We start from the raw sequence: 15,898 nt of genomic DNA, 5'->3' as shown, positions 1-15,898 counted from the left end.
GTGAAGATCAAGTGAGGAAATAAATAGGTAAAGCACTTTGAAGACAGCAGCTTCAGACACAGCTTCAGCCACAAACAGTACTAAAGGTAACTGAAAACTGAGGAGCATAATCCGGCACATAACGAAGTGTGAGTGGAACAAACAGAAATTCACAAATGAAGAAACACGAATGATACGTGGGGAACGATTCATATACAGATAGTCAAATACATGAAAATGAAAGCAGAAAAGGGCTACTTTTTTCTACCACCAGATTGGCAAGGATTAATAATAATCATAAAGGTGGGACTTCCCTGGTGGCGCAGTGGTTGAGAATCCGCCTGCCAATGCAGGCGATACGGGTTCGAGCCCTGGTCTGGGAAGATCCCACCTGCTGCGGAGTAACTAAGCCCGTGCGCCACAACTACTGAGCCTGCGCTCTAGAGCCCACGAGCCGCAACTACTGAAGCCCGCGTGCCTAGAGCACATGCTCTGGAACAAGAGAAGCCACCGCAACGAGAAGCCTGTGCACCCACAGAACAGGAGCCCCCGCTTGCTGCAGCTAGAGAAAGCCCGGGTGTAGCAACGAAGACCCAAACACAGCCAAAAAGAATTTTAAAAAGTAAAAATAAAGGTGTCATCTCCAATCACTGGAGAAAAGATAGGGATTATTCGATAAAAGTATTGGGACAAGTAGCCACTGAGGAAAAATAAAGTTGCGTCTCGATATATGATAATAAAACTTTCATTAGGATAAATAACAAATGGATCAAAATCTTAATATAAAAATTGAAACTATAAGAGCACCAGAAGAAACTATATAATCTAAAGTGATGCTGGAGTCAGAAATACCTTTCTAGTTATGACACAAAACCCAGAAGTCATAAAAGGTTAATGAATTTGACCACATAAAAATAAAAAATTTGTTTGTAGCAAAAAACCAATAAAAGCAATATCAAAAGACAAACGCTGAACTGGAAAAAATATTTGCAACTCCTATTACAGGCAAAGGGCTCATTTCTTTACTTTATGAACAGTTCCTACAGATCAATACGATGGCAACCAATGATTCAGTAGGAAAATAAGCAAATGATATGAACAATTCTAATGGGAAATATAAATGGCTCTTAAACAAATGAAAAGATGCTCAACCTCATTCATAATCAGCAAAATGCAAATTAAAACTCTACTGAGATGCCATTTTTTACTTATGAGATTCGCAAAGAAGTAACACTGATAGCATACTGAGTTGGCATAGGAGTGGGATAATGGTCATTCTCATACATTGCTAGTGGGAGTGTAAATTGGTCTCACAATTACGGAGGCAAATGAGCAATATATATCTCTTAATACATATATCTATATCTCCATTGACCCAGCAATTCCTCTTCTAGGGATTTATCCTACAGATATAATCCTTTATCCTATAGATATGTGCAAAATAACATACATGCAAAGTTTCTCATCACAGAATTGTCTGAAGTAACAAAAGATAGAAAAAAGGTAAATAGTGATCTAAAGGACTCTAATTAAATAAATTACTATTATATCCATATAACAGAATATAAGTGGGAAAAGCACAGTGCTGAACTGTGTGTATAGAATGTTATTTATATAAAAAGAGTATGTGTGTGCAGGAGTGGGAGATTATTTGTATTTATTTATATACGCTGGAGTACCTCTGGAAAGATAGCTTTAACAGTGCTAGCTTCTGGGGATGGGAAACGAGTGGCTGGGGGACAGAGGAAGTAGACTGCACTCTATACGCTTGCATCTTAAAAATTCTAACTATGTAAACACATTTCCTATTCCAAAATAAAAAGATAAAATAATGTTAATAATACCAAATAACCAATACTGCTTAGGATATAGAGAAATGAACATTCCCATACTCTGCTAGAAGGGATGTAACTAGTTTTTTCCTGGAGAATGATTCAGCAACAAGGGGCAAAGGCCTTAAAAAAAAAAATACATTCAGTTGACCAAGCAATTGCCCTTCTAGGAATTTATCCTTAGGAAATAGTCAGGTGTGTACAAATATTTACATAGAAAGATGCTCCTTGCAGCTTTATGATACCAAACACTCTGTCAACACTAGGTGTTAAATCAAGTATAGTCTTCTGTAATGGAACACTAAGCCAGCTGTAAAAAATCATGTTTTAGTGGAAAATTTAATAACATGAGAAAACGGTCACAGTAAATTGTTGAGGGGAAAAAAAGCAGGTTACAAAACAGTAAGTACAGTATTATCGCCACTTTGTACAAGAAAAACATATTTTCAGAGGAAAAAGTGGCTGGCTGGATATAAGCAAAAATGTTAACAGTGCTTATCACTGGTTATGGGATTTTTTCTTACTTTTTATGCTTCTCTATATTTTCCAAGTAAGCATATATTACATTTACAATCAGACAAAAACAACAAATATTATTTTAAAAAAAGAAAGAAAATAGCAGCTCTATGGAAAACTGCAAAGTACCACAATCAACAAAATACTAGTTTCATGAAATAGGAAGGTTCAATTTTTTGGTCTGATTTCACTTTTTACTTTATTTTCCTTGAACAGCTTCCCCTGTGCTCACATTTCTGACACACATGCATACAGCTGAAGAAAGATTAGCTCTGAAAAAGAACTACTATTAAGCCATTTATCAGTGATCATTACATCTAATGGATTTTAGTCCTTCAGCAATCACTAATGCTTACATTATGCGGCATTACAAAGCAGGGCTTTTATCAATTTTAGAAGATGCTGCTGTAGGTCTGATGGTTTTCGGAAAACTAATTCCAAACTTTAAGCACAGGCCTGTTAAACATGCAGAGCAGGAGGTACACTCTTCAAATTCACACTCATTCTTTCAAGATACAGGGTTCACAGACCTGCTTTAAGAGGTTGATATATTCTTGCTTTAAACCCATATTTATCTCTAAAAAATTATGGAAGGAAATCTCTCAGGGATCTTATTCCAGTTTCTACTCTGGAAGCAGGACAAGAGCAACAGATTGTTAAAAGCCACTATTCCTCCTCAAAACCTAGTTCACTGATGGTTAGTGTAGTAATTTTAAATATTTGTTGACAACCGTCAAAATGCAGTTCAACCGGGCTGTGGCAATTGAGCTTATTTTCCTTCCTAACTTTACCTAAGTCACACTGGCTATAAGCTAACATGGTGGCCAACCAAAAATCCAGCTGTTCTCTAACTGGGACTATCACACCAACAGCCTCATTGGTTATTCAGACAAAAAAGGCACACAATTCAGTAAGAGCTGACAGACATGGAGGAGGGAGGCCAAGGCAACCAACAAGACTTGCTACACTGTGTCTGAAGGAATATGAGAATCGAAGTTTCTTGATGGAATTCAGGACGTATAATACAAACTATCCTTTGTTTCAGAATATGACCAAAAGCTGAGTTGTGCCAGTTTTCTTTTTCAAATCCAATCCAAAATTAATAGGCAAAGCTACTAGTGGCTACACAATTCACAATTCAGCAGTAACGGTTCTATCTTTTGAAGAAATATGCATTGGTAAGTTGCTGAGACAGCCCCTCCTGCTGAGCTGTGCCGGGGGTGGGGGGGGGTGGCCCGGTCATCTTACCTTAGAGTACAGCACTGTGGCTCCCATATAATCCTTCTTCTGAAATTTTTTGTTTCCTTCTTCTCTGTAGAAAAGGGGAGCGTTGGGGTCCTTTCCAACAAGGTAACCTCTAGAAAGCCTTTTTAAAAACATCTCATCCTCCGGTCTTCATGAAGAAAGAACAACCACAACAACAAAAAAGCACAAATTTGTTATTTCTAGGAAAACTCCTAACCACTGCACTTGAAACAGGAGTGACTGCCTACAAAATACTGGGACAAAAGAGGTTGGATGTGTTATGTAATGTGACTGGGGGGAAAAATCTTTGGTCTCAGAGACACAGGGACTGGAATTTCTATTAGGACAGAATATAAGTTTTTTATTCAGTTACTGGCCAATAAACCATTCCTTGGATAATGCATTATATAGAAGCTTGGGTGTGGAGAAGGACATAATACACAAGTCTTTGCACCAAGGTATACTCGCCACCTAAACTTTGTTGAAAATACCTGAGTGAATGGATGACAGAGGGGAGGGAGGGAGAGAAGGGGGAGGGAGAGACAATGGGGGGCGAGGGAAGGCAGAGGTAAGGAGGAGGGGGAGGGAAGGAAGAGGAGGAAGAGACAGGATGAATCATAAAGTAAATGTAGTGAAATGTTAACATTTGGGGAATCTGAAAGGGCATTGCACAACAATTCTTTATCCTATTTTTGCAAGTAAATCTGAAGTTATTTCAAGCTGCAAAGTTTTTAAAAACAAGTATATGAATTCTCTAATGTATAAATACACAAACATACACCTTTTTTCCAATAAAAAGAAATGGTATAGAATAACCTAGACTATACTCTTTGACTATACAATGCAATGAAGGAAAATATGAATAACATGGGAACTAAAAATTCTCTTAAGCAACTCCTGGGTCAAAGGGGAAATCAAAGACAAAACTGCAGGGGCTTCCTTGGTGGCGCAGTGGTTGAGGATCCGCCTGCCGATGCAGGGGACACAGGTTCGTGCCCCGGTCCGGGAAGATCCCACATGCCATGGACTGGCTGGGCCCGTGAGCCATGGTCGCTGAGCCTGCGCGTCTGGAGCCTGGGCTCCACAACGGGAGAGGCCGCAACAGTGAGAGGCCCGCGTACTGCAAAAAAAAATTAAAAAAAAAAAAAAAAAAAAAAAAAAGACAAAACTGCAGAATGTTTAGAAAAGTGTTTTTCAAATTTTTGTTTACAAAGACCCACAAGAAGAAATACCTTTCATGGGCTTCCCTGGTGGCACAGTGGTTAAGAATCCGCCTGCCAATGCAGGGGACACGGGTTCGAGCCCTGGTCTGGGAAGATCCCACAGGCCGCAGAGCAACTAAGCCCGTGCACCACAACTACTGAAGCCCACGCACCTAGAGCCCGTGCCCGGCAACGAGAGAAGCCACCGCGATGAGAAACCGGCAGGTCACAACGAAGAGTAGCCCCGGCTCGCAGCAAACAGAGAAAGCCCGTGCACAGCAACAAAGATCCAACGCAGCCAAAATTAAAAAATTAAAAACAAAAAACCCAAAAAGGCAGTAATGGAACGACAACAACGACAACAAAAATGAAATATCTTTCACATTGTGATTCAGTAAGCTGCATCTGTGTATGTATATATGGAAATTTCACAAAACACTATTGATCCTTAAGTTAAATATCAAATATTTTATTAATATTTAAACACAATACAGAAAAAAAATCTCAAAATAAATAACACAAAAAGAAAAATAAGGAAAGATTTTATTTAATTCAGAAGGTGTGCTTGCCTGTTCAAAATTTATTCCAGTCAGAAAATATGAGGACAATACCCCACGAATATCTGGTACACCACAGATCCTATTCTTTGTTCTGTTTGTTTTTATGTTGTTTTAAATTAGGTTAAACCTGAAAACCCTATTCAAACAAAGAAGTTGTGGTGAACAGTAATAACAGCAAAATTCTTCTTGCCTAACAATGGATATTCTTTAATCTTAATCCAAAATGATGACAAACTCAATGTGTTTGTAATTGCTCTTCAGTGTAATTAAGAACTAAGCTGCAATAATTCATTCTTCTAGTACCAGGTTTAACTCAGTAATTAAAGTTTTGAAAAGCTTTCTTTTTTTAGTATTTCAAATTTTCTTCTGGAATGTTATGATAAAAAATTTGTGGAAGTGAGATGGAACAATTTTCTAATTAATTTTTTTATTGTGCTAAAATATTTAAAAACTTGTCATTTTAACTAAAGTATATAGTTCAGTGGCATTAAGTACATTCACAATATTGTACGATTGTCACTGCTATCCATTTCCAGAACTTTTCCACCAGCCCAAACTAGAACTCTGCACTCATTAAACGATAACTCTCTATTCCTCCCTCTCCCCAGCCCCTGATAACCTCTATTTCACTTTCTGTTTCTATGAATTTGTCTACCCTAGGTACTTCATGTAAGTGGAATGGTAAAGTATTCATCCTTTTATGTCTGGCTTGTTTCACTTAACATAATGTTTCCTAGGTTCACTCCTTTTTATAGCTGAGTAATATTCCATTATATGTATATATCACAGTTTATCCATTCATCTGTTAATGGACATTTGGGCTATTTTCACTCTTGGCTATTATGAATACTGCTCTGAACATTGGTGTGCAAATAAATCTGTTCAAGTCCCGTTTTCAATTCTTTTGGGTATAAACCCAGAAGTAGGATTGCTGGATTATACAGTAATTCTTTTTTTTTTTTTTCTAAGTTGGTGCCTTACTTGTCTTTTTAAATAATTAATTAATTAAATTTTTGGCAGCATTGGGTCTTCGTTGCTGCATGCGGGCATTCTCTGGTTGCAGCGAGCAGGGGCTACTCTTCATTCTGGTGTGCGGGCTTCTCATTGCAGTGGCTTCTCTTGTTGCAGAGCATGGGCTTTAGGCTTCAGTAGTTGCTGCACGCAGGCTCAGTAGTTGTGGCTCACGGGCTCTAGAGCTCAGGCTCAGTAGTTGTGGTGCACAGGCTTAGTTGCTCCGCGGCATGTGGGATCTTCCTGGACCAGGGCTCGAACCTCTGTCCCCTGCCTTGACAGATGGATTCTCAACCACTGTGCCACCAGGGAAGTCCCAGTAGTTCTATTTCTAATTATTTGAAGAATTGCCATACTGTTTTTCATAGTGGCTGTACCATTTTACATTCCCACCAACAATGCACAAGGGCTCCAATTTCTCCACATCCTCACCAACACTTGTTATTTTCTGTTTTATTGTTTTGGATAGTAGTCATCTAATGAGTATGAGGATAATAAGGTATCTTGTTGTAGTTTGATTTGCATCTCCCTAATGATTAGTGATGTTAAGAGCATCTTTTCATATGCTTATTTCACGTGCTTATCTTCTTCGAAGAAATATCTATGCAAGTCCTTTGCCCATTTTTTAAAAAAATTTACTTATTTATTTTGGGTTGTGTTGGGTCTTTGTTGCTGCCCATGGGCTTTCTCTAGTTGCGGTGAGTGGGGGCTCTTTGTCCATTTTTAAACTGGGTTTTTTTGTTGTTGTCGTTGAATCTTAGGAGTTCTTTATATGGTCTGGATATTAATCCCTTAGCAGATGTATGATTTGCAATATTTTCTCCCATTCTGTGGGTTGCCTATTTAACTCTGTTGATATTGTCACTTGATGCACTAAATATTTTACTTCTCATGAAGTCTGATTTGCCTATTTTTTTCTTTTGTTGCCTGTGCCTTTGGTGTCATAGCCAAGAAAAAGATGCCAAATCCAGTGTCATAAGCCTTTGGCTTATGTTTTCTTCTAAGAGTTTTATGGTTTTAGCTCTTAAGTTTAGGTCTTTGAGTTATTTTGAGTTAGCTTTTGCATATGGTGTAAGGTAAAGGTCCAACTTCATTCTTTGGCATGTAGAGTCTAACTAGGAAGCAGATAGAAAGAACCAAGTTCCTTCTTCTAGCCATGCCTTCTCTTTCTAGAGCCCTAGAGAGGTAAAGCCTCTTATAAGGTCAATTGGCAAAGCAGAAAGTCCCAGCCCCAGCAGAGAGTACAAAAGATCAGAGCTGAGAAACTGTAGCTTAATAACTCGCACACATTCACACATACACATTTTTTTTTCCTGAAAGTAAGTGTACTCATCATGGAAGTTCACCTCTAAATATTTTAGCATGCCTCTGCTAAGAATAAGGACATTCTCCTATATCTTGATATCACAATATCATTATCATGCCGAAAAAATTAACACTAGGGACTTCCCTGGTGGCACAGTGGTTGAGAATCCATCTGCCAAGGCAGGGGACACAGGTTCGATCTCTGGTCCAGGAAGATCCCACACACAGCGGAACAACTAAGCCTGTGCACCACAGCTACTGAGCCTGAGCTCTAGAGCCTGCGAGCCACAACTACTGAGCCCACGTGCCAAAACTACTGGAGCCCACGCGCCTAAAGCCCGAGCTCCGTAACAAGAGAAATCAATGCAGTGAGAAGCCCGAGCACTGCAACAAAGAGTAGCCCCTGCTTGATGCAACTAGAGAAAGCCCACGTGCAGCAACGAAGACCCGATGCAACCAAATAAATAAATTTAATTAAATTTTAAAAAATAACACTAATTCAAATATCATTTAAAATTTCTCCATTATTTCTAAAATGTCTTTTCTTTCTTTTTCTTACCCCAACCTGATGTCAGATCAAGGTTCTAACGTACTGCATTTAGTTATTTCTCATTAGTTTCTTTTGAGACAGTCCCATAATTTTTTTTTGTTTTTCATGATTAAGTTTTTTTGAAGACTCAAGTCCAGGAAAACGTTACACATTCTGGTTTTGTCTCATTGTTTCCTCATGATTAGATTCAGGTCAAACAATTTTTGTCAAGAATATTAGTCCATTGTTAAATCTGTATACTTCTTGTTTCAAACCAGGAGACACACGTCAGGCAGTCCCATCACTACTGGTGATGTTGGTTGGTCACCTGGTTAAAGTGGTGACTGCTGGATTTCTCTAATATAAAGATAACTTTCCCCTTGTAATAAGTAACATTAATAAGTAATCTATGGGGCCATACTTTGAGACCATGTGAATAACCTGTTTCCCAGTGATCTTTCTTCTAATGTTTTGAGCATCCATTGACGATTATTGCCAGAATCCCTTATTACACTGGGAGTTACAAAATGGTGATTTTCTAATTCTATCATTATTTCTAAACTTATTAATTAGCATTCTTCTGTAAAGACAAATGTTTCCCCCTTTTCTTCTTTTACTTATTTATGTATTTTTTGAGTATCACCATGGACTTAAAAAAATTCATTCTTATAAACCATTATCATCATTATACTTTTTGATGCTCAGATTGTCCTAAATTTGGCCAATGGAAACCTCTTCAGACTGGCTCCTATGTTCTCTCTTTTTTTTTTTTTGCGGTACGCGGGCCTCTCACTGTTGTGGCCTCTCCCGTTGTGGAGCACAGGCTCCGGAAGCGCAGGCTCAGCAGCCATGGCTCACGGGCCCAGCCGCTCCACGGCACGTGGGATCTTCCCGGACCGGGGCACGAACCCGCGTCCCCTGCATCAGCAGGCGGACTCTCAATCACTGCGCCACCAGGGAAGCCCCTATGTTCTCTTTTTACTTAAATCCGTTAGTCTTTGAGCATTTCCTTGATTTCTGGCAAAACAAAGTATTCCATTTGAATCAGTGTAAAATCAAAACAAATAGGAAGGCAGTGAGTGCCCATAGTGAGTCTGTTAAGGATTCCCTAGGACACTGTAGATTATCAATGGGAGAGGTCCACGAGTCTCAAAAGGTCTTTGATATTGACAAAATGCATCTAATTTGGGAAAACATTTCTCAAAGACTGTAAATGGCAAGAAAGAAGAGTGTATGCCTGGCTTTAAGCTTTAAAGGCCCAATTCATACTTTCATTTACTGGGCAAACATATGGAGATTAGAAATTTAAATCTTTTTTGGTCATTTTAGATTATGATTGAATAGTTTTACAAACAGCTCTTTGGAACTAACTTGTTAAGTAGAGAAGTTTGGGGATGAAGTAGTGAGAGATACACAGAACAAATAAAAATAGAGGCAATTATTAACTTCAGGGAAAATAAGAGTTGTACAAGAAAGGAAATGTAATTCAAAGTATACTTTGTGGTTCATATGATATTTACATAGACATAATGATATACACGTTGAAAACTGGTTTAACCAGTATCATATTCTACTGGTTATATATTATAAATTATAATATAGTTATGATGATACAATGAGGGAAAAACAAAGTATATACATGTGAGTTGGGGGTAAGAGAGCTAGATTTGGCATCTAAAACTAAAAATTCAAATATAGCAATATTAGCATACTGTTTAGTAATACGAAATTAAATGCTGGAAGAAACAGAATGATTTTAAATATCAGTCTTTGCAGAATAGAAATGGGGAAGAGTAAGCGAGAGTTGCTGTTTTTCTTTATAAGTTTTGAAGTACTATTTGACTTCTTATACTATATGCATATTATTCTGATAAAAAATAAACTAAAAAAGGAAAATATTTCCATGTAATAAGGTACCAGGTCTAGGGACTTCCCTGGTGGTCCAGTGGGTAAGACTCTGTGCTCCCAATGCAGGGGGGCCCGGGTTCGATCCCTGGTCAGGGAACTAGATCCTGCATGCATGATGGAACTAAGAGTTCACGTGCCACAACTAAGACCTGGTGCAGCCTAAATAAATAAATAATATATAAATAAATATTAAAAAAAATAAGGGGGGTTTCCCTGGTGGCGCAGTGGTTGAGAGTCCTCCTGCCGATTCAGGGGACACGGGTTCGTGCCCCGGTCCAGGAGGATCGCACGTGCTGCGGAGCGGCTGGGCCCGTGAGCCGTGGCCGCTGAGCCTGCGCGTCCGGAGCCTGTGTTCCGCAACGGGAGAGGCCACAGCAGTGAGAGGCCCGCGTACCACAAAAATACATAAATAAATAAGGTACCAGGTCTACATAGTTTTACAGGATTTTTCTACCAGCTTTAAAGAATCAAATAATCCCTACATTATATAAATTATTTCAGAGCATAGAGAAATATGGGAAGCTCTCCAATTCATACTATGAGGCTATCATAACCCTGATACCAAGAGTTGATGAATAGAGCACACACACACAAAAATATATAGTCTAATACCATTTAAGAACATAGATATAAAAATCCTAAAAATAACCTCAGCAAATTGAATCTACCCCTGTGTTAAAAAAAATGTTAGATGATAACCAGAGTTGTTCTCCAAAACAGTTCAACTTCAGTAAATCTACTGATGTCAATTCTGCCTTAACACATTAAAGTGGAGTAAGAAAATGATCATTCCTCCCAAAATATATCAAAAAAAAGGACTGATAAAATTCAACACTTATTTATGATACAATATAGCGCAACTTCCTTAAACTGATAAAGGGTATATACTATAAACCTATAGCAATGTCCTAAATGCCTGCTACTATTCAACATTGCACCAGAGGTCTAAATAATGCTATCATTAAAAAGTAAAAGAAGAGGTACAAATATTTGAAAGGAGGATTGCTGTTTGCAGATATACTTACTAAAAATTCTAAGTGGATTGGCATAAAAAATGATGAAATAATGTGAACGTACAGTGAGGTGGCCTATTATAAGATGATTCCTAGCTTATATCTATACCACCAATCATCAGTCAGAGAATGTAATTGGGGGAAAAAGTCTTATTCACAAGAACAAAAAAAACCTTGTAAGAAGCAGAATAAATCTAAGAGGAAATGTGCAAGACCTATATAAAGAAAATGATAAAACTTTATTTAAGGACATAAAAGAAGCCCTAAACAAGTGGCAAGACATACCCTTTACGTGAATGAGGAAATTTAATATTGTAAAGGTGTCAAGTCTCCCTAAATGAATCTATAAATTCCCAATCAAAAACCCAACAGCACTTTTTATTGAACTTGACAGTCAATTCCGAAGTTCACATGGGGGAAATGTACACAAAATAGCCAAGATATTCTTGAAAAAGAATAACGACTGTGTATATGTGTGTGGGAACTTGGCTTAACAGATAGCAAAGCCACATTTGTACCAGACTTCCCTGCTTTCAACTGCTCCTTCTCACCACGTCTGGTAACAAAATCTCAGGGGGGAAACCATTCCTTGTGGTTGAAGTAGGACTGACCCCAATTTTGCAAGACCGTTGGGCATGTATTACAGGCCTGGCCAATCAGAGGAGCCTACATCTTTGGTTGAAGGGGTGTGCATGCCATCAAAGTTAGGTTGGTCAGAGTCCAACCCAGACCTTTTTTGCCAAAACTCTTAGGAAAGATGACCTCTTTTGGTTATTAAGCTATTATCAGCATGTGCTCAAGGTTACCAATGGTTATACTGCCCACCAGGTGGAGAGAGTCTGTCTGACAGATGAAGAGATAGAGTCTGATGACATCTTCTGAGCTCCTGGATACAACTCAGCTTAAAAATAGATCTGCCTTTGCACATCCTAGTTTCCCTAGCCTATAGATTTCCTAATTTGAGCTGGGTTTCTGTCACTTGAAACTGAAAAAATTCTCGTATGATACTATAAAGTCACAGTAATTAAAACTCTTTGGTTTTGGCACAGACGTAGAGTCTAGAAACTCATTTATAGATAAGTGGGAATTTAATAAATGTGGCATTTTGAAGCACTGAGGAAAGGATGGACTATTCAATAAATGACGTGGGAAAACTATCTGGAATAAAACTTAGAATATTCCCTCACATCACACACAAAAATAAATTCCAGATGGATTAGAGAGCTAAAACTAAAAGACAAAACTACCAAAAAAGTTAGAAGAAAATAAAGAATGTTTTTATAATCTTGGGGAAGAGTAGACTATCCTAACACACATAATCCAGAAACCATAAAAGAAAAAGACAGAAACGGCTGTAAAAAAGTTAAAATACATGCATGCAATTTATATATAATGAGACACAATAAGTAAAATAAAAATAGATAAATAATAGACTAGGAGAAAAATTAGTAGCATATATAATAGCAAAGAAATATATAGTCAGATTCATGAAGACCCCTTAAAAATTATTAAGAGAAAGATAGACAACCTGCTAGAGAAATGGGCAAAGGACACAAACAAAAACTCACAGAACAAATATTAATGAGTAACATCAGAAATGGTGCATTACTTCACTAGTAATCAGAATGCAAATTAAAACAAGATTATTTTGTCCTTAAGGTTGCCAAAATTAAAGACTGTTGCCTTCTGGGACTTCCCTGTCCCACTGGCAGTCCAGTGGCTAAGACGCCATGCTTCATGGGACTTCCCTGGTGGCGCACTGGTTAAGAATCCGCCTGCCAATGCAGGAGACACGGGTTCGAGCCCTGGTCTGGGAAGATCTCACATGCCACGGAGCAACTAAACCCATGCGCCACAACTACTGAGCCTGTGCTCTAGAGCCCGTGAGCCACAACTACTGAGCTCGTGTGCCACAACTACTGAAGCCTGCACGCCTAGAGCCCGTGCTCCACAACAAGAGAAGCCACCGCAATTAGAAGCCCGTGCACCACAACGAAGAGTATACCCCGCTCACTGCAACTAGAGAAAGCCTGTGCGCAGCAATGAAGACCCAGTGCAGCCAAAATAAATAAATATATATATATATTTATTTTAAAAAAGACTCCGTGCTTCTACCGTAGGGGGCACAGGTTCGACCCCTGGTGGGGGAACTAAGATCCCTCATGTGGTGCGCGGTGCGGCGAAAAAGAAAAAAAGACTTGTTTTCTAATGTTGGTGAGGATATGTTCATGGTAAGTGGGTAAAGCCTTCTTGGAAGACAATTTGGAAGTATTTATTAAATTTAAATTGCTCATAGCCACTGATGCAACAAATCTTCTAAGAATCTATCTTAAATTCTAAACATATGTACAACATATATAAAAGTTGTTCATTGCAGCATTGTTTGTAACAGTAAAAAAACAAAAACAACCACCTGGAAAGAACATAACTGCCCATCAATAGGGAAACAAATAAGTAAGTTGTGGCAATAATATACTAGCAATCTCATTTGGTTGATAAAAAGATTAAGGTGTGATGTTGCAAAAACCCTCAAAGAACAAAGCACATAATATAATCTAATAGAGGAGAAAAAGATACGCACACATTTATGTACAAATGTACGAGAATACATAAAAAAGAAATAGAAAGTTCTAATAACTTGTGGTAATCTCTGAAAGAGAATGAGAAGGCTAAGGGGGAAATTTCATGTTTTACTTTATTAAATATTGTATCAATCTTTTGCGATGAGAATGTACTTGTATCTTACTAACATTAATAAAAAAGAAAAACAACAAGCCAAAGGAAAAAAAAGGTATAACCCTAATTGTACCTAGTACCTGAACTGGCAAGGCTCAAGGTTGAATTATTTCATTCAACCAAAATCGGAGTGCCTCTATGTGCCAGACACGGTAATAGCTGCTGGCACAAAGATAAATATGAAAACCTTGAACTTGAAAGGTTATGTGTTTATGTGTATATATAAGGCTCTCATTCATGTGTCATGCTGAGTATTAATATGTGCCAGCCACTGAACTAAAAGCTTTACCAAACTATCTCTCAATCAATATTTATTGAGTACCTGTTTTTTTGACACTACGTTACTCTTGTCTGCAGAAGACAAACAAATACAGACATGGTTCTTGCCTTCATGGAGTTTATAGTCTAGTAGTAAAGATAGATATTAATCAAATGATTACACAAATATAAAAAGGAAAGGTATGCAGTGCTGTAAATGCATAAAAAATGAAGATGACCCAGCAGGGACTCAGGGAAGGCTTTCCTAAGGAAGATGTGGCTGATCCTGAAGGATGAGAAATTAGTAAGGGCATGGTGGAGTGCATAGGAAACGCATTTCAGGCAAACGAAATACCCTAAGAAAAGACCATGTGACAAGAAGCAGCATAGTGCACATCGAGAACTAAAAGAAGGCCCATATGTCTGAAAGGAGAGTGTGGTGAGGGAGGAAGCCAGAGAGATAGGCAGTGGTCAGACTGCAATGTCTTTTTTTTTTTTTGCAGTACGCGGGCCTCTCACTGCTGTGGCCTCTCCCGTTGCGGAGCACAGGCTCCAGACGCGCAGGCTCAGCGGCCATGGCTCACGGGCCTAGCTGCTCTGGGGCATGTGGGATCTTCCCGGACCGGGGCACGAACCTGTGCCCCCTGCATCGGCAGGCGGACTCTCAACCACTGCACCACCAGGGAAGCCCAGACTGCAATGTCTTACTGGCTGCGTTGAGAATTTTTGTCTTTACTGCAAGAGCAAAAGAAACTGGCTTTAAGTGAGAGCAATATATTCTGATTTGTGTTTTGAAAAATGATTCATGCTGTGATGTAGGAAACAGTCTGGAGGGAGGCAAGGATGAATATAGGAAACCAGTCAAGAAGCAATTGTAATGGTCTGGCTACCGATAGTAATTTGGGTTAGGGAAGTAAAGGGAGTATATTAATTTTTTTGCTGCTGTAACGAATTTCCACAAAATTAGTGGCTTAAGGGCCTGGGTTCGATCCCTGGTTGGGAACTAAGATCCCACAGGCCATGCGGCACGGCCAAAAAAATAAAATAAAATTTAGTGGCTTAAAAGAAACAAAAATTTATTATCTTACACTTCTGAAGGGCAGAAGTCTGGCACAGGTTTCAACAGGCTAAAATCAAGGTGTTGGTAGGGATGAATTGTTTTCTGGAGCTCTTGGGGAGAATATGTTTCCTTGCCTTTTCCAGTTTCTAAAGGCTGCCTACATTCCTTGGCTTGTGGCTCCCTTTCTCTGTCTTCAAAGCCAGCAATGGTGCATCTCTGACCATTCTTCCACAGTCACATCTCCCTCTCACTCTTCTTTTCTGCTTCCTTTTTTCTACTTTTTTTTTTTTTACAGCTTTATTGGAGTATAATTGCTTTACAATGGTGTGTTAGTTTCTGCTTTATAACGAAGTGAATCAGTTATACATATGTTCCCATATCTCTTCCCTCTTGCGGGAAAAAAAAATTAATTTGTTTATTTTGGCTGAGTTGGGTCTTCGTTGCTGTGTGCAGGCTTTCTCTAGTTGTGGCAAGTGGGGGCTACTCTTTGTTGCGGTGCGCAGTCTTCTCATTGCGGTGGTTTCTCTGGCTGCAGAGCACAGGCTCTAGGCACGTGGGCTTCAGTAGTTGCAGCACATGGGCTCAGTAGTTGTGGCTCACGGGCTCCAGAGCACAGGCTCAGTAGTTGTGGCACACAGGCTTAGTTGCTCCGTGGCATGTGGGATCTTCCCGGACTAGGGATCGAACCCATGTCTCCTGCATGGGCAGGCGGATTTTTAACCACTGCACCATCAGAGAAGCCCT

At 39.0% G+C, this 15,898-nt stretch overlaps 1 protein-coding gene across 1 annotated transcript in view; it reads right to left on the bottom strand.

Annotated features, from left to right (window-relative positions):
- The window catches only part of SMYD4 (SET and MYND domain containing 4), a 43,644-nt gene that overhangs the window by 19,676 nt on the left and 8,070 nt on the right, over window positions 1-15,898 (bottom strand). Inside the window, exon 3 of the mRNA XM_032616863.1 lies at window positions 3,576-3,720. Coding sequence (XP_032472754.1) covers window positions 3,576-3,720 — 145 coding nt within the window. The remainder of the gene's footprint in view (window positions 1-3,575; window positions 3,721-15,898) is intronic.

This window comes from Phocoena sinus, chromosome 20, assembly GCF_008692025.1.
Source record: "Phocoena sinus isolate mPhoSin1 chromosome 20, mPhoSin1.pri, whole genome shotgun sequence".
Lineage (NCBI taxonomy): Eukaryota > Metazoa > Chordata > Mammalia > Artiodactyla > Phocoenidae > Phocoena > Phocoena sinus.
Note: the sequence above shows the minus strand (reverse complement) of the source record. Positions and strands in the feature narration are given on the sequence as shown.